Genomic DNA, 19,754 nt, shown 5'->3' on the forward strand with positions numbered 1-19,754 from the left:
CAAATGCTACCTATCAAAGACTTAGACTGCCTTTGCAAAACTGGGAAAAACCTAACAAAGACAAATGTATATTCTAAATGAGCTAAAGCCAGGACATTACTTTTAACCTTAAGGTTAGTTGCTTTGGGGCACTGCAGGAGTTATTAAGATATTCATTGCTTTGGAGCCTTAGTATTACTCTGCACTTTCATCACAGATGACACCATTCCCAAAACTATTTTCTTACTGACAGACTTATTGTACTAATAAAAAACTGATGACACAAATGGCAGTTCTGGACAATAAACCAAAAGTAAACATTTTTACAAACTATAAACTGGAAGTATATATTTACAAAACAAGGGATTAAAAAATCATTGCCCTTAACATACAAAACTCTGTTACCATCAATAAGAAAAGACATTCTAATGGAAATATAAACATGGCCACTAACAGAACTCAATACAGATAACATAATTGGATGTTCAACTTCATTAGTAAATGAAGAAAGTGCACATTAAAATGAAAACGTTCTGCTCATCAGATGAATGACAAAGAGCAGCGGTATGCAATGTTAAAAGGGTGTGAAGAAAAGGGTACTCTTATGCTACTGTTGGGAATAGAATTAGTATTATTTCTCTGAAGGTCAATTTAGTAGTTCTTATCAAATCAAAAATGCAAACATAATCTCTTGATCCTGAAGTTTCACTCTACAAAATCCCATTTGTATAGCTGCAAAGACTGTACAAGGATAGTCTCTACCAGATTACTAATAGTGGTGACAAGTTAGAGATAAATCAATAACCCCCCAATGACAGTTCACTTACGGTCCATTCATACTACAAACTCTCTTATACAGGTCTATTTTTAATATAATGAAAAATGTCTAAGATGCAGCACTAAATAAAAAAAGCAAAACGCTGTAACAAATGATGTAGCAGCACAATACATACTGAAAGTATCTGAAAGGCAAAAACAAAACAAAACAAACCCCAAAAACAAAAACCTGGGTATAAGGAAAACAAACGCACATATATAATTATCAAGAGAGCAATTATCAAGAGAGCTAATATACTTTTCAGATTCAAAAAAGCTAGTCAACCATTGGGTTGTGAATTAATTCAGTACATTCAAACTCAAAATGTAAACATTTATACAATGTATAAGCTCAACTGAACAAAACTGAAAGAGAAAAAAATGACTAAATCCAAACACTAAGATAGATAGAAAAATCCCCTCACTACTCTAAAGAAGGAAAATAACCACAGACATAGAACAGATTCACAACCAATTTCAAAACTTCAAGGAAATGATTTCCTCCCAAACTACTTCATCAAAATTCACCCAGAAGAAACACGTCACACTTGAATATTCCAATTACCATAGACGCAATTGAAAGATACCTAACCAGTTGATTTTATAGTAGAACCTTATGCAACCTTTAAAGAACAGAGGATTACAATATTACTTCAGATCATAGAAAGAGATGAAAAGCTCTTTATCAGTTACAAAACTCAACAGAAAAGGTATCAAAAAAAGAAAAGCAGGCAATGTTACTTATAAATATAAATGTTAAGAATTTAAATAAAAGCCAAGAGAATCCTCAGTATATACACTCTGACAAAGTAGATTTATTGTAGAAGTGCAAGGGTAGTTCAATATTGGGATATCTATAAAAGAAAGTATTTCTATTAACAAATTGAAAAAAGAAAACACCACATGATCACACTAATAGACTTGGTACGATCAAATTACGTCCTGAATATCACGACAATTCATAAGTCTTCAAAAAATAAAAACAAAAAATCCTCAAATAATACAATAATAAAGAGAAAAACATTTAAATGATAGTTTAGCAAAGACCAATAAAAATTATTCTAAAGCCACTTCCATTAAAATCATGACCAAAACATAAGTCTGCAATCACTATAATTCGACAAATACACTATGGCAATAAAATTAATGACTGGTATTAAGATTGGGAATGAGGGGACTTCCCTGGTGACGCAGTGGTTGGGGGTCCGCCTGCCAGTGCAGGGGACATGGGTTCGAGCCCTGATCCGGGAGGATCCCACATGCCATGGAGCAACTGAGCCCGTGTGCTGCAGCTGCTGAGACTGTGCTCTAGAGCCCACAAGCCACGACTGCTGAGCCCACGTGCCGTGGCTGCTGGGGCCCGCACGCCTAGAGCCTCTGCTCCGCAGCGGGAGAGGCCACCCAATGGGAAGCCCGCGCACCGCAGGGAGGAGTGGCCCCTGCTCGCCGCAACTGGGGAGGGCCTGAGCGCAGCAGCGAAGACCCAACGCAGGCAAATAAATAAATAAATATTAAAAAAAAAAAAAAAAAAAGATTGGGAATGAGATAAATTCTCTTGTCTTTACTGCTAAAGACTCAAATAAAAAAAACCCCAACAACTAATTATCCAGTGCCTCTGGTAATCTAGCTGACTATAAAAGATAAACATACAAAAATTTTTGAATGACAATAACTAACTTGTAATAAAAATGGGAAAAATATTCTATTTACAATATAACAAGTTTTTACAAGGTAAAAAGAAATAAAAATAACTATAACTATCTGTCCCACCTAAATAGAAAGAGGGGTTGTATACTGATAAAGAGTTAACAGATAAAGAAATTATCCTCAACATATATGCCTTTATTTGCAACTGAGCCTTGAAATACAGAGCAAAAACAGAAAAATATGGGAGAAAAAGATGACCCACTCTTCAAGTTAAAGATTTTAATATACCCCTCTCCTTATATGAAAGGTATGCCAAGATACAGAAAAACAAAATAACTTTAAATTATCAGCACAAAAAACTCCTAAAATTGGGGCTTCCCTGGTGGCACAGTGGTTGAGAATCTGCCTTCCAATGCAGGGGACACGGGTTCGAGCCCTGGTCTGGGAAGATCCCACATGCCGCGGAGCAACTAGGCCCGTGAGCCACAATTGCTGAGCCTGCGCGTCTGGAGCCTGTGCTCCGCAACAAGAGAGGCCACGATAGTGAGAGGCCCGCGCGCCGCGATGAAGAGTGGCCCCCACTTGCCGCAACTAGAGAAAGCCCTCTCACAGAAACGAAGACCCAACACAGCCATAAATAAATAAATAAATAAAATTAAAAAAAAAAATCCTAAAATTGGTCTTGACATAGAACATAAAGGAAGCTTTAATAAACTGCAAAGAATCAACATCTTATAGACTGTGCTTTCTGATCATAATGCAAAAAGGTATACCTTATAAAAAAATAAGTCTCTCAAAGGCATGATCAATGAAAGAAACAATTGATAGGATGGACTTAATTAAAATTAAAAACCTCTGCTCTGCCAAATGCAGTTAAAAGAACGCAAAAAGCCACAAACAGAAATTATTTGCAAAAGACACATCTGTTAAAGTACTGTTAACCAAAATATATAAAAACTCTTTAAACTTATCATTAAGAAAAATGAGTAGGGACTTCCCTGGTGGTGCAGTGGATAAGGGTCCGCCTGCCAATGCAGGGAACTCGGGTTCAATCCCTGGTCTGGGAGGATCCCACATGCCAGAGAGCAACTAGGCCCATGCACCACAACTGCTGAGCCTGCGCTCTAGACCCCGTGAGCCACAACTACTGAAGCCTGTGTGCCTTGAGGCGGTGCTCCGCAACAGGAGAAGCCACTGCAAGGAGAGGTCCGCACACTGCAATGAAGAGTAGCCCCCGCTCGACACAACTAGAGAAAGCCTGCGCGCAGCAACAAATACCCAACGCTGCCAAAAATAAATAAAATTAAATCTGTAAAAAGAGTAAAAAATCTGGGCACCTCAACAAAAAAAGACATAGATACAAGTAAGCATATGAAAAGATGCTCAACATCATACACTATTACAGAGTTGCAAATTAAAATGAGATGCACCACACACCTATTAAAACGCAAAAAAATCTACAACAGCGACAATATCAAATGTTAGTGAGGATGTGAAGCGACAGGAACTCTCATTCATTGCTGGTGGGAAGTCAAAATGGTACAGCCACTTTGGAAGACAGTTTGGTAGTTTCTTACAAAAGTAAATATACTATTACTATATGATCAAGCAATCGTGCTCCTTTATGTTTACCCAAATGCGTTGAAAACTTAAGTCCACACAAAAACCTGTACGTTTTTAGCAGCTTTAGTCATAATTGCTAAAACCTAAAAGCAACCAAAATGTCTTTTAGTAGCTGAATGGATAAACAAACTGTGGCATGTCCAGACAACAAAATATTATTCACCTCTATTATAATTATTTTGTTATTCAGTGCTAAAAAGAAATGAGCTATCAAAGAAAAGAAATGGAGGAAAATTAAGTGAATGAAGCCAATCTGAAAGGGTCACATACTGTATGATTCTAACTATATGACATCAGGAAAAGGTAAAACTATGGAGACAGTAAAAAGACCAGTGGCTGCAGGGGTTGTGGGTGGAGATGGGGAGGGGGATGAAGAGACAGAGCACAGAGGACTTTTCGTGCAGTGAAGCTATTCTGTATGACACTATCATGAGGGATACACGTCACTAAACATTTGTCAAACTCATAGAATGCATAACACCAAGAGTGAACACTAATGCAAACTGGACTTTGGGTGATAATGATGTGTCAATGTATGTTCATCAACTGTAGTAAATGTACCACTCTGGGGAGAGATGCTGATAGAAGGGAATGCTGTATGTATGTGGGATAGGGGGTATTGGGAACTCTCTACTTTGCACTCAATCTAAAATTTCTCTAAAAAAAAAAAAAAAAAAAAAAATTCAATTCGGAAAAAAAAAAAAAATCTGACATCTGGAAACCAAAAAAACCAACCACTTAATACCTAATAAAAAAAGAAATCAAATGAGGAAAAAAGAAAACAAGATATTGAGAGCTGAATGACAACAAAAATTCTTTATGTCAAAACTTAAGGGACTTCCCTGGGGGCGCCATGGTTAAGAATCTGCCTGCTGGGACTTCCCTGGTGGAGCAGTGGTTAAGAATCCGCCTAGCAATGCAGGGGACACAGGTTCGATCCCTGGTCCAAGAAGATCCCACATGCCACAGAGCAACTAAGCCCGTGCGCCACAACTACTGAAGCCCGTGCACCTAGAGCCTGTGCTCCTCAGCAAGAGAAGCCACCACAATGAGAAGCCCACGCACCGCAACGAAGAGGAGCCCCTGCTCGCCACAACTAGAGAAAGCCTGCACGCAGCAACAAAGACCCAACAGAGCCATACATACATAAATAAGTTTATTAAAAAAAAACAAAAAACTTAAGCAGCACAGTTAAGGATGTCTGAAAACCAGTGAGCTAAGGACTCAAGATGCTAGAAAAAGAGCAAGAGAGTAAGTAATCAAGAAAGACAGAGAAAGACAAATACTGTATGATATCACTTACGTGTGGAATCTAAAAAATACAACTAGTGAATATAACAAAGAAGAAGAAGACTCACAGATACAGAGAACAAACTGGTGGTTACCAACGGGGAGAGGGAAAGGGTGCGGGTCAATACAGGTGTAGGGGATTAAGAGGTACAAACTGTTTCGTATAAAGTAAACTACAAAGATATATTGTACAACATGGGGAATATAGCCAATATTTTACAATAACTATAAATGGAGTATAAATTTTAAAAATTGTAAATCACTATATTGCACACCTGTAACTTATATATTATTATACAGCAACTATACTTTAATTAAAAACAAAAAGTGTTAGGTCCGGTCAGTTTTTAGTTGTGTTCTATCAAGCATTAAGAAATAAGTTATTTATTAAGTTGTTCTAAGGACCAGAAAAGAGAGATTATTCTCCAGAAACAAGCAACCTAGAAAAGATACTAGCAAACTAAATTCAGAAGAAATTAAACACACGTGTATGCACATATACATACCGCTAAATACACATAATGAATAACTAGGGTTCATGTTAGTGATGTAAAGATGGCAATGTCAGAAAACTTATCCATGTACTTTCACATTAACAGAGTAGAAAAGAAATATCATATGATCATCTTAGTTGACATGGAAAAAAACATTGAAGAATTTAAAAAATAAGTACATATTGAATACTATTAGCAGACCAGGAATAGAAGAAAGCTTCAACTTAACACAGATTGCATACCAAAAAACTATAGTAAACATCATATTTAATGGAGAAATTTTAAACTTATTCCCTTTAGGAGAGGAAAGAAGACAAGATGCCAGTTTACCACTGCTACCACTCACCACAGCACTAGAGGTTCTTCCTGAAACAATAATAGTAGACACAAATATGAGGACCAGAAGAGAAGGAGCCAAAACTGTCATTTGAGGGTAGTAGTATTATACAGAAAACTCACTAAGCAACAAGAGTTCAGCAAGCCTGCTGGATAAGCACATAGAAAAATGATAACATAAAGCACAACAAATTCAAAATGGCTCCAAATCTTATACAGTATCTGTAATCTAACAGAATGAAGAATGCACAAGCCTTTAATGGAGAACATTTAAAACTCTATCATAAAACAGACTTAAAAGAAGACCGAACTACAGCAATTGGCCCTCCATATCAGTGAATTCAACCAACCACAGATTGAAAATATTTTAAAAATTCCAGAAATCTCCAAAAAGCAAAACTTGAATTTGCTGTAATCTGGCAACTTTACACATTTACATGGTTTTATTGCACTTAGCTTTATTGTGTTTCGCAGATTATTGCCTTTTAAAAAAACTGAATGTTTGTGGAAACACTCTGTGGAGCAAGTCTATTAGCGCCACTTTTCCAACAGCATTTGCTCATTTTGTGCCTCTGTGCTACGTTTTGGTTACCGTTACAATATTTCAAACTTCTTCATTATCATATTTGTTATAGTGATCTGTAATCAGTAATCTTTAGATTATGACTCGCTAAAGGCTCAGATGGTTAGCATTTTCTCACAATAAAGTATTTTTAAATTAAGGTATATACATTGCTTTTTTAAACATAATGCTATTGCACACTTAATAGACTACAGTGTAGTGTAAACATAACTTTAATATGCACTGGGAAACCAAAAAATTCGTGACTGACATTCACTTTATTGCAGTGGTGTGGAACTGAGCCAATAACTGAGGTAGGCCTGTAGTACGCACCTCAACCTGCAGAGCACTGGCAGCAGGTGCTATGCAGAAAAAGCTATTTCTGTTTAGAAAGCCTGTCAGAATGACTGATTAGAGAGATCCAAACAGTCAATTTCTTCTAATAAATGTCAAGGCAACTAATACCTGAATTTTTGACTCCAGAAGGCAAAAAGAATGGCGAGGACAGCAGAGGAAACCTAGGGAAGTGGCTCTCTTGGATCTGCTTGACCACAGATTAAATACACAGGAATTTCTCTTGCCAGGTACATATTCATAGCCTGAATTACACAGAATGTTCATTAGAGTTCTGGTTAGAACCATGTTTTGCTATCCTTAAACCACCACTCATTGTAAGGGAGTCTAAAAGGAAGTTAAAGTAATTCTGAACTAGTTCCTCATGTTTAGGAATAGAAAGCAAGTGGGACTACATCAAACTGAAAAGCTTCCACACAGTAAACAGAGTGAAAATAGAACCTCTGGAATGGAAGAAAATATTTGCAAACCATATATCTGATAAGGGGTTAATATCCACAATATATAAGAAACTCCTACAAATCAACAGCAAAATACCACAAATAATCCAATTAAAGAATGGGCAAAAAAGATATACAAATGGCCAACAGGTATATAAAAAGATACTCAACATCACTGATCATCAGAGAAACGTAAATCAAAACCATAATGAGACTTCACCTCACACTTGTCAGGATGGCCATTATCAAAAAACCAAGAAATAACAAATGTTGGCAAGGATGTGTAGAAATTGGAACCCTCCTACACTGTTGGTGGGAATGTAAATTGTATAGCCACTATGGAAAATAGTATGTAAGTTCCTATAAAAAGTTCATTGAAGCATCATTTTTAATAGCTAAGATATGGAAATAACCTAAGTGTACATGGATGAATGAATAGGTAAAGAAGATATATATAAAATGCACATACACACAAGGAAAACTATTCAGCCATAAAAAAAGAATGAATGAAATCTTGCCATTTGCAACAGCACGGATGGACCTTGAAGGCATTATGCTAAGTGAAATAAGCCAGAGAGAGAAAGACAAGTATTGTATGATCTCACTTACATGTAGATTCTCAAAAACGAAACAAAAAAACCAAGTTCATAGAAACAGAGAACAGACTGATGATTGCCATAGGGGAGGATGCTTTGGGGGTGTGGGAGAAATGGGTGAAGAGGGTCAAAATCTACAAACTTTTAGCTATAAAATAAGTAGGTCATGAGGGATAAAATGTACAGCATGGTGACTATAGTTAATAATACTGTATTACATCTTTGAAGAGTAAAGTCCTCCTCACACACATGCACACAAAATTTTGTTACTATGTGTGGTGATGGGTTAACTACTTATTTTTGGTAAGCATTTTGTAATGTATACAAATACTGAACCATTGCATTATACACCTGATACTAATATAATACTGTATGCCAATTATAAAATAAGGATGAAGATCAAGAAAAAAAGAAAAAACACACAAAAAAAAAGCTACACAAAAAAATTTCATAAGCTTTTCCCAATATATACGTGTCTTAGGACATATATCGAAGTAAGCACCTACTGGGGAGGGTGGACTGGAGTAAAGGGAAAAAGAATAAAGGGAAGAATAAAGGAAAAAAAATGAGGGAACCGCCATGGATCAATAATAATGACCAAAGCCTGAAAAGCACAAGTAACTGAAATTTGTGTACGTGAAACCAAAAAAGAATAAAACAACAGCAAGTTTTCAAATAAATACACAATATTTTTGGATGGGAAAGTTTACTTGAAAAGTATAAATATGTCAGTTCTCTTAAAATGGAAAGAAATAAATTAATCCCAGATAAAAACACAATTTTTGCCTTTTGAGCATGTCTGTGTGTGTATTTAAAGACTGCTTTTGGTGGGGGACAGGGAAATTCATATGCTAATATCTGAAAATAGCAAAGAACATAATGAAAAGAGAAACCATGAAAGACTTGTCTTATTAAATATTAAATCTACTCTAATCAGAAAAAGGTGTAATATTGAATTAGAAATAGAGTGGAAAAGAAAACCCAGAAATGGATGTCAGAATATGTGAGAACTTAATATATGACAAAAAAGATATTTCAATTAAGTGAGGAAAAAAAATAGTTTGACAGACAACTGACAAAACCAAAATATTAATCATGGTGGTTCCCTCATGGTAGAAAAACTTAGGGTAATTTACTTTCTTCTTTTTAACTTAAGTCTGCTTCATTTTCCTCCCAGTGAGCCCATATTATTTAACTAAGCAGGAAAAACATGAAGCTATTATTAGTCAAAAACAAAAAAAGACACTCATAATGGAAGAATACCAAATGGATATTTTATAACCATTCAATTTTAAAGCAAAAGATAAAAGTTTAAAATACTTAAATACAGGTCACAATTAAAAGTCTTTCACCCCAAATTTAAAATACTAACATACTTAAAAATTAATTCACAGATTTCTGCATTTTCTCAACCATATGAGAATAACAGCTACCTCTCAGGACTACTGTTTTGATGAAATGAGATTACACACATAAACTCTTCACTGAGCTTTAAGGAATTAAAAAAAAAACACAAAACCTTGGTGATTCCCATATCTCTGATTAAGTCCCACAAAAATTAGATTTTAAAATAAATCATTCAAACAAATTTTCAACCTTTGGCATAGAAAATAAAGGAAAAGGGTTCAACTTAGTAGATAATCTTCAAAACAGAAATAAGCATCAACGTAGTAGGCTAAAGAAGCATAATGAAATAAATATATTCTAAAGGTACTTACTGCACCGGATGTTGTACCTAAAAAAAAATTTTTTTGGAACAGTATTACAATGTGATAAATCATGCTCTCCTTGAGTTAACAGTGTTAAAATATTTATTCATACTATTTTTTCCTCCTCATCCCATCACACTAAATATCCTAAGACTGTCCCATATCACCTATGTATTTGCTCTCTTTCCCACAAGAAAAACATCGATAGTGCAAAGCACTTTCAGAATTAAGTTGGCACTTTGAAGTTTCAATCTGCAAACTCACTTGGGAGCTGTCTGAGAAGTATTCACACCCTTGCCTTTTGTTTCTCCTTTTCTTGCTAAATAGGTGTTTATCTTAACTAATTTCTGTTTCTCTGCTATACTGCTGAAGTACAGTAATGTGTCAGAACTCTGATTCTATGCTTTAGATTTCTAACAAGTTTAATTATCTAGGTTCCAAACATGTGCTGTACAATACAGAATCCTTTAGCCACCACATATCCCTGTTTAAACTAACATCTAAATTAATTAAGATTAAACAAAATTTTAAAATTCAGTTCCTCCTTTGCACTAGCCACATTTCAATAATTACAATAATTACATGTGGCTGTGTTTACAGTATACAACATTACAGATTACAGAACATTTCTATACTTACAGAAAGTTCTATTAGATGGTACTGTCCTAAACTACTATCAAAGCCATCTTAAGACATAAGGGGAAATCCCTATTAGTCACGAAGTTCATATGAATAATCTTTAACTTAGGAAACTAGTAGCTTAAAACTATATGTAAAAAAACCAAGAGACTGTAAAAAGGAAACAAAACTAAGTACATATATGCTGAGAGCAATCAAAAAAAAAAGCTAGTATGGAACATCAATAATAGAGTCAAAGCATTTAAAAGTAACTAAAAAAACTTTAAGGTAATTTTCCAGGATTATTTAGGGTAATAGTAATCACCTCTAAATATCTAAATAGGCTAAAATACTATTCTAAGGTATTGATATATCAGAACAACATTACAGCTTAAATAATGAAATCTGTGAAACATCTTAAAAAGATCAATTATGGCCCATATAAACCTCCAGGAAAGCACATAGTGCATTTTAAACATATTTCGACCCATAATGTTCAAAAGAAAAAATGTTTTGGCATAATCATGGGACAAAGTTCACCATCTGGAATACTAAATTACATGGAACATTACTTACTCTTGTATAACTGAAGCATTATTATATGTTAAAGTCACACTAGTCATAATAAACACTTACTGGTAACCAGCTGAAAAAAAAATATTATCACAGGGCTTACAAACTGCAATGACTATAAGGACCAAGCAGGTACCAGAAAAATGACTGAAGTAGTCCAGAAGGCTGAGAGCACACGCTCGATATCTGAAGTATGGAGTTGCTACCCATTCCACAATGTTTGCTGAGTACAAATATGGACTCAACCAGAATTTTCCATTCAAATATTCTTTGAGTATCTACTGTGTTGAGAAAGACCATTGTAAATAATAAAAGTTCAGATCATCCAACTTTTCAAGATAAATTCAATTTTTGTATAGAATGATAAATTCAATTTTTATGTAAGCCTGCAGACTTTAAATGTTAGCAACTAATTATAAAATTTAAAAACATCACGTGGGCCAAAGTATATCTGAAGACCAAATCTGGTCTCAGAACTCCTAATCTAAAATTATGATAATTTCTTATGGATTTCCATTTTCCATTGCTTAAAAAAAAATAAAAAATCAGGAGCTGATTATAGTGCCCAAGAGACACTGTTTTATTCCTCACTATAATACGGTTGCTACTGTCCAAATTAAGTCTAATATATATCACTATAAATGGTATACATACCTGCTGCTACATCCATATTATTTACTCCTGGCTGTAAGAATAAAAATGAAATTAGTAACATTCACCTTGCTTAAACCGTATTTTATATACGATTCTCTTAAAGCATAGTCAATCAGTCCCCTCTATGTATCAATTCTCTAGCCGCTGACTCAAAGATTCTTGGTTAAGTTTTAGCGATCTCAGTTCCCTGAGCTTGTTATAAATTGTAAAAAAAATAAAAAATAAAAATAAAAATTGCAGTAATCTGGGCCTACTGAAGCACTTTAATCTTAAGTGCTCTATTTATATAATTATCAGTTATATAAAGATCCACAACCCTTTACCCACAATTCTAAGATCCAAAAACCTCTGAAAAACAAGCTTTTTTTTTTTTTTTTTTTTTAAGTTTGGCACCAAAACTCATCAGTGGCAAAACCTATCCTGAATGACATGAACTGTTTACAGTCTTATTTATCCCACATGAGAATGAGTATCTTTAAGTTCTGCTTTAGAAATATTGTGTTAGAAATTAAAGTGCACGGCCCAAGATCCCGTGGGAAATTTTTACATAATTATTATATACTATATGCAATGTATTACTTTATAATATAAAAAAAATTTTGAAATGTATCTGGCCCTAGGGGTTTTGGATACGACACTGCAAACCTACCCCAGTGGAGTATGCCACATCTGTTCATTATAACTAACTAATAAATAAGTCATGCTAATTTGAATATCATAATGATTTCTATATTGCTATACCACCCAATAAGGGTGATAAGAGTAATCAAAGATTTTCTAAGTAATGTGCCACAGCTGAAGTCTCATGAAATGTGGATTTCAAATGAAATCTTCTCATTTCTAAATTTAGGATCTAGTATTAAATCACATTCTATCAATTTTTAATTAGTATACGGTAAAGCAAATGTCTGCTCTTTAAGATTAGAATGCTACAAGAGCAATAAAATGCTTCTGGCTAACAAATTATGCTTTTTAGAATTCTAGACTTGTTTAATGTAGAACTAATTTAATAACTAAGGATGTACAACAATTATAATATTAATATAGGAAAAAATGTAAATGCCTGGATTCAAGAAACTAAAAATAAAAGTCCATGTAATTCCCATCGTGTAGTACTTGCGAGGCACTTAAAAAGCTAACATCATTGCCTACAAAATACGTATGTTATCTCATAGACAAAAGAAATCAAAACATCACAGAAAACAGTTACTTTCACAAGATTACCGGTAAGGCAGGCTGCATGGAAGCCTGAGACATATGAGACATCATCATTCCAGGCATTACTGAAGACATCATTCCAGGCATCTAGAACAAAAGTAAAAAAAGATTACTACATAAGACCAAAGCACCTAATAGGATTTTAAGAATCTATCTGGTTATTAAAACTAATATGTACAACTTAGGATTAAAACCCAGTGAATACTATATACTACATGAATAGTATGCTTAGTAAGTGCTTGTTGAATGAATGAAGTATTTTTTTTAATGATCTACTTTAATACTTATGTCATTATTTATATGTATTGTCATAATTATTTTAACAAATACATTTAAAAGTTTAGACTATTATGTTATTTGTAACTTAAAATTTATGAATATTAATTTCCTTTTAATTTTAACTCAACACCCATGTTTTTCTCTCTTCTTGGGAGCAAGGCAAAAAAAATTTTTCAGCGTTTCTCACCTTTGATTTTTAATATCTGATTAAATAATTTTCATAGCCATCTGGTCTTTTTAAAACTTCTGGCTCAAAGGTGCTTATAATTCAGTGACTTTAAACAAATACATAAAAAACAGACTTTTCTAACTCAAATCATCTATGCTCTCTCTTATAAAGAAAAACTTAATAAAGCACATACACACATGCATATCTGAGGAAAGAATATATTAATTTGGGGGCTTAAACTCATCTACCAATAACTGTTATCCAAATCTATGAATCAATCTTCACTACTTAGTATGAATAAAAATCATGAAGATTAACATAAATTTCCAAAGGATTCTGACGCAATGTTCACATATATTTGTATAATCTCACATCATAACTTTAATCTTAATATGAACGAATTTAAGGAAAACATGAAGGGAGATAAACTTATACAAAACAATCATAGGTACTGGAACAAGGTAACCAGTTATTCAACAGTTTTAAATTAAATGAACAATCTGAGAAATAGGAACAACAAAAAAGAAATAAGCATATTGGTCAACAGGAATATATAAAGCCTACTAAAGGTAGAAAACACTTGAACACTGACGTTTATTACTTGTGAAAGTCAACTCATGAAGCAAAACCGGCTAAATTATCATTAAAATGAAGTAGTATGGTACTAATGGATGAAAAAAACAAAAAAGCCTTTTTGTTCCACAAAACATTCAATAAACTGTTTAAACATCACTGAACAAGAACTTGACTAGAAGTGTGACTAGAATCTGAAATACAGGTCAAATAAGTTTAAAAAAACAAAGTACAGAATTTGAAAACAAAGCAGTGACAAGCCTCTACAACTCAAACTAACAGAATGAGAACTAGGCTTTTTCCCCTTCTCCCCTCAACAGATACACCCTCACAATTCTGCTTTAGGCTAACAGCAAATATGTTTGAATTCTTTTAAGAACTAAGTAATTATGGGGAGAAGCATGGTGGGCAACAGAGAGAAATTGCCTGCTATTAAAATGGTCTGCATATAAAATCAAAAGCTAATAACATGTCCAAAACCTAGACTTCTAATCTAAATGGAGAACCTGAAATTTGAAAACTTAAGAGAAAAATGAATCAAAGTATTTTCTCATAAGAATTAAAGACTGTGGGGGGAGGGATAAACTGGCAGTATGGGATTAACAGATGCACTCTACCATACATAAAATAGATAAACAATAAGGATTTACTGTATAGCACAGGGAACTATATTCAGTATCTTGTAATAAACTATGAGAAAGAATCCAAAAAAAGAATATAGATACACACATATATATGTATAACCGAATCTCTTTGCTGTACACCTGAAATTAACACAATATTGTAAATCAACTATACGCCAATTAAAAGAAAAAAAAAAAAAGAAATTCCACATTAAGCAAATATCAAAACTATGGCTACAAAGACTTTGCGGCAACATGAAAAATGCTTCTGACTCCATGTTAAGAGAAAAAAGTCATAATCAAAATTGTGTGTACACTACGATTAAAATTTTAAAACACAGATGTACATACAATAAAATTTGGAATAAAATTGACCAAAAATGATAATAGTTACATTAGGGAGATGGAATATGGGTTATTTATTTTTCATTCTACTTTTCAAACTTTCTGGAATGATGTCTTTAAAACTAAACATGTAAATTAAAAGAATTCTCTGCTAAATCTTAAAAAAAGAATTAAAAACATTTAAAAAGGGGGTAAAAAATCTCCATCATGCAACAGAGCATTTCCACACGATAGCAGTACAAATGGCTGTACAAATAAATGTAATTTCAAATTAAAGTACTCTACTTCATAAGACACACAGTGATCAAAGCCCATCCAAAACCAAAGCACAAAAGAGCTTACATATAACAAATGTTTACTAGACCAGGCAATGACACAGCAAACAATATTTGAAAATCATTAAAGAACAGAATTTGACAAAGTTCTCTCAATTGTTCTTCTTCCCACACTTCAAATTTTAAAACATCTCAAAAATTTGCCTTTAGACTAGAACTCATGGTATCAGTTATATAATGAGATTTAATGTCAAATAAAAAGCTAAATTCTCCCTCTGTATCTCTGTAAATTCTGAGGGGTAGCAACTAGTTAAGCTTGTTTAACCTGACGAAAATTGGCAAGATTCTTAAATTATGTACAACCGAATATTCTAAAAGTAAATAGATAATTCTAAAGCAAAACTGTGATGTTATTAACATGAAACCAAAGAACAAAAATATAAATACGCAAAATACTATGTTTTTATGAAAAGCTATTACAAGAATTTGGCCTGTTTCCCAAAGCCTGAGGAATCTATTTTGTGGAAATGTTATGATTTCCATTTTTCATTAATTCTAGGATACACCTAATATGGAGATGCATGTGTCAACCCATCTGACTCAAGTTGAATTCTTTCAGAGGATTTGTGTTGACTTCAGCCAGTCACTTGGCAGCACCATCAACCTGAGACCATTAAAAATGTCTAAGTTATTTATTTACTTGTTTTAACACCACACTGATAATGGGAATATAGACTGAAAGCTTATGAGAGAATTGGTGTGTGGTTTAAATCCTCAGAAGTGATTTTTCCCTCCTTTTGCCCAATAAACAAAGTTGAGACATTCAAGTTACTTTGCTGTCCTTTTTTCCATAGCAGATTTACTTCTTGCTTCACACGGAGGGAATAGCCCTTTGGCATCCCAGCTTTATTCGTAGACTTCTCATTTGTTTTTTCTCACGCAGGGCACCTAATATAATGGAGTGTCTCATCAATGATGACATCTTAAATTCAATGAAAACAGGATGTTGGTTCAAAATGGTTACAGGGACAAATTCTTAACATAGTTGCTACAGTAATGCCACAACAAATTCCACAAGCCAGATCATTCTTAAAGCTACAAAGTGGTAGCTCATACTAAGCTTATTGTGAAGCACGTTATAAAATTACAATAACCTTGTAGAGCTTCATAAATTTCCATTTAAGCTACTTTGGCAAATATATTAAGTGCTGTAATTAAGCATTTCAGTTGTTAGGAGACAGAGAAAGAATGGTTAAGGGTGAAAGACATATATGTGAGATGTAAGCTAAATTGCCTAAAATATTAAACATCTAAATTTAATGGACACTTTGGCACCTTTAAAAAGTAACTCAGATATACAACTTGATACGCTTTATTCAAAGTGGCCAACAATTTCTGTGATATGTTTCTATTTCTCTTCTTTTAATGATAAAAGTTAAATCAAGAAGAATCTCTTGAAAATTCTAAGAATCACCCATTTGAAGAAAATTAAAAATGAGTAAAAACTAGGAAGCAGGGCTTCCCTGGTGGCACAGTAGTTGAGAATCCGCCTGCCAATGCAGGGGACACGGGTTCGAGCCCTGGTCTGGGAAGATCCCACATGCCGCGGAGCAACTGGGCCCGTGAGCCACAATTACTGAGCCTGCGCATCTGGAGCCTGTGCTCCGCAACAAGAGAGGCCGCGATAGTGAGAGGCCCGCGCACCGCGATGAAGAGTGGCCCCCGCTCGCCGCAACTAGAGAAAGCCCTCGCACAGAAATGAAGACCCAACACAGCCAAAATAAATAAATAAATAAATAAATTAATTAATTAAAACAAAACAAAAACTAGTGGTTACCGGTGGGGAGAGGGAAGACGGGAAGGGCAGTCTAAGGGTAGGGGGAAAAAAGGGTTATTATAAAAAAACAAAAAACAAAAAACAAACTAGGGAGCACCACACAATCTGCTCAGTCATTCTTAGCATCCCAGTTTAGAAAATGTCTAATGTTAGATAAAAACAAGCATGATTCATTGATCACTCTAGATATTTGAATTATAAAAAAAGGTACAGTAATAAAAGCAATCCTATCAGTGCTACAGCAAATTAGTTATACAAAATGTACATCAGCCCAATTTTATTAGGATATGAAAACAAAAGTGTACATCTTCATGTGGGCACCTCAGAAGTTCTTTTCTTCATAATTATTTCCTGAAGTTTTTCCTGCTGGAAAGAAATCACACAATCTAACCTACCTTTTGTCTAAATATTAACTCTTGAATTTGGTTGATTTTTAAAAATCACTCTTGCTGCCAACCTGTAGCTACAAATTGATTACCTAAAAAGTTTGATTCTTGCCTTTATACTTGGTTCCTTTTAAATGTGCTAAAGTCAATTCCACAAATATACTCTACAGAGGCTATTAACATTAAGCACAGTATTTAAAAACAACTATTCCCTACATCACTAACTTACCTTATAAACAAATACATAAATGAATGCAAAAAATTAAGTTTTGAATAAATGCAAAAACTACTTCTTTGAATGTAACTAAATATTCATTCAATTGGAAATAAATGGAAATACCTGTTTAAAGCATGTCCTTAACAACCCAAAGTGGCTGAATTTTGGGACAATCATTTAACCTTACTTCCTCTTCATCTACAGTTATATATAAACTCAAAACATGTCATTTTCTTATATAAGAAACATTTAGATAAAAAATAGACAATATTTGCACAAACTGCTCCCACAGGGAGTAGAACCTTACCATTTAATAAGTCAACTGCCAGTATTCAAAATTATTTAGTTTGCTAAATTCTCTCAACCTGGAGACTTTAGAATTCACTGAAGTATACACTATTCCTTCAAATTCTAAGGAGGTGTAACATGGCATAATCTCATACTGCTATACAGGGAAGCAGCCTAGTACAGCTATTGAGTATATTCCGGAATCAGACTGCCAGAATTCCTACCCCAGTTGGCCACTCACCAGTTATGTGATCTTGGGCAACTTTACTTAACCCCCAATTTCCTCACCTGCAACACGGGGAATAATAGTACTCATCTGACAGGACTGTTGTAGGGATTAAATGGAATAATACATGAATACACACAGGCACTTAGAACAGCGCTCAATAAATGAAAGCTGTTTTATTACCACTGCTCTCTTTCAACTCATGTAATGAAAGTATCTCTCATGTTGCCCCTTCTCTCGTCTATTCCCTAGCTATCTGTTAGTTAGGCACTTTGGTTCTTTAAAGGCATCTAGTAAATACTGTAAAACCATCACCTTCAGTAGGAATCAACACACGTAATGAGAAGTCAATCCCAGATTAAGGATCACATTTAGTGCTGGCTCTTCAATGTCGCTTTACAATTCACTCAACTCTCTAGGCCTTCCTATTCCTATCTATAAACTGGACATCTATCTAGCCAATCCACTTTTCAGTGAGGAGGATCAAATTCAATAGGGTATATGAATCAGTTATATACAAACATGATGATAAAATTATAACTATAACACAGATTAGGTATCACAGTTCTATTCCCTGAAACCCTAAAAAACAAAACTATGCGAAAAAAAAGGCAAGTAAATAGTTTAAATTATTTAGTCCACTGTCTCTTGCTAAACCCCAAACTTCTTAAATGAGGGTACAGAAAATGTAAAAAGAAAATCACTGGGTGTTGATATGTGACACAAAAACTTAGAAAAGGAGCTGAATAAAAATGAATTGTATCATTTGATTTTTAAAAAGCTCTAAACATACTGGGGATACACACACAAATTGTGGTGTCTCAAGTCACATAGAATTAAAGATTTTATAAAACGTACTCTAAAAATCATCTAAACCTCCTTTTGGTCATGAGCCCTCTAGAACACAAGTACAGAGGGACACAAGACTATTACTATCTTCTTCCCCAATTCCTTTAAACTAGATTCAGTATTATATCTAGCTAAATCATTAAATATTTGTCCATATGAAAATTTTTAGCTCCTTCTCAATTGTGGGCACCTTTAGGACAAAGAGCATGTTTATATAAGTATTACTCGTACAGAAGACAGTTACATAGACATAGCAGAGACTCAAACACTTGTAGTAGACAACTTTATGACTAGTCCTTATTTCTGTATAAGGAAAGAGAGGGTAATTTTCTATTATATTCAACAAATATATGATCATAAATATGTAATGATCTTAAAACTACTAAAAAAAAATCATCTTTCAGAGAATTAACAACTTTCTTGATACCCAATGACCAAAGAAAGTATACCAAGCCCACGTTCTCAAACAGAAACTTAATGCTCATTCATTAATCAAAAGGTAATTTAAAAAGTCTTAACCCAAACAGATCAGGAGCTAATAAATAAGATTTGAGAATTTTGTTAAAAAAAAAAAGTCTAAGATAAATGAGATGAAAATTTTGTTTAAAAAAAAAAAAAAATGAAAGCCTAAGATAAAGCAAACTATATTTCAGCTCAGTTCTCACTTGCTGGCATGTTTAGTCCTTTAAGAGACATGGCTAACAGCAACACTCAGATTTGGAGAAGATTCAGATTTCCACTTTTACTGTAGTGCCCCAAGTAAGAAAGAAGCAGATAG

At 34.0% G+C, this 19,754-nt stretch overlaps 1 protein-coding gene across 8 annotated transcripts in view; it reads right to left on the minus strand.

Annotated features, from left to right (window-relative positions):
• The window catches only part of PRPF40A (pre-mRNA processing factor 40 homolog A), a 55,144-nt gene that overhangs the window by 27,019 nt on the left and 8,371 nt on the right, over positions 1–19,754 (minus strand). For all 8 annotated transcript variants that reach the window (XM_059927879.1, XM_059927876.1, XM_059927875.1 and 5 more), the window contains exons 3-5: positions 12,916–12,996; positions 11,692–11,722; positions 9,856–9,872 (exon numbers count right to left, since the gene is read on the minus strand). In XM_059927879.1, the coding sequence (XP_059783862.1) occupies positions 9,856–9,872; positions 11,692–11,722; positions 12,916–12,996 (129 nt within the window). The remainder of the gene's footprint in view (positions 1–9,855; positions 9,873–11,691; positions 11,723–12,915; positions 12,997–19,754) is intronic.

Source organism: Balaenoptera ricei, chromosome 7 (assembly GCF_028023285.1).
Source record: "Balaenoptera ricei isolate mBalRic1 chromosome 7, mBalRic1.hap2, whole genome shotgun sequence".
Lineage (NCBI taxonomy): Eukaryota > Metazoa > Chordata > Mammalia > Artiodactyla > Balaenopteridae > Balaenoptera > Balaenoptera ricei.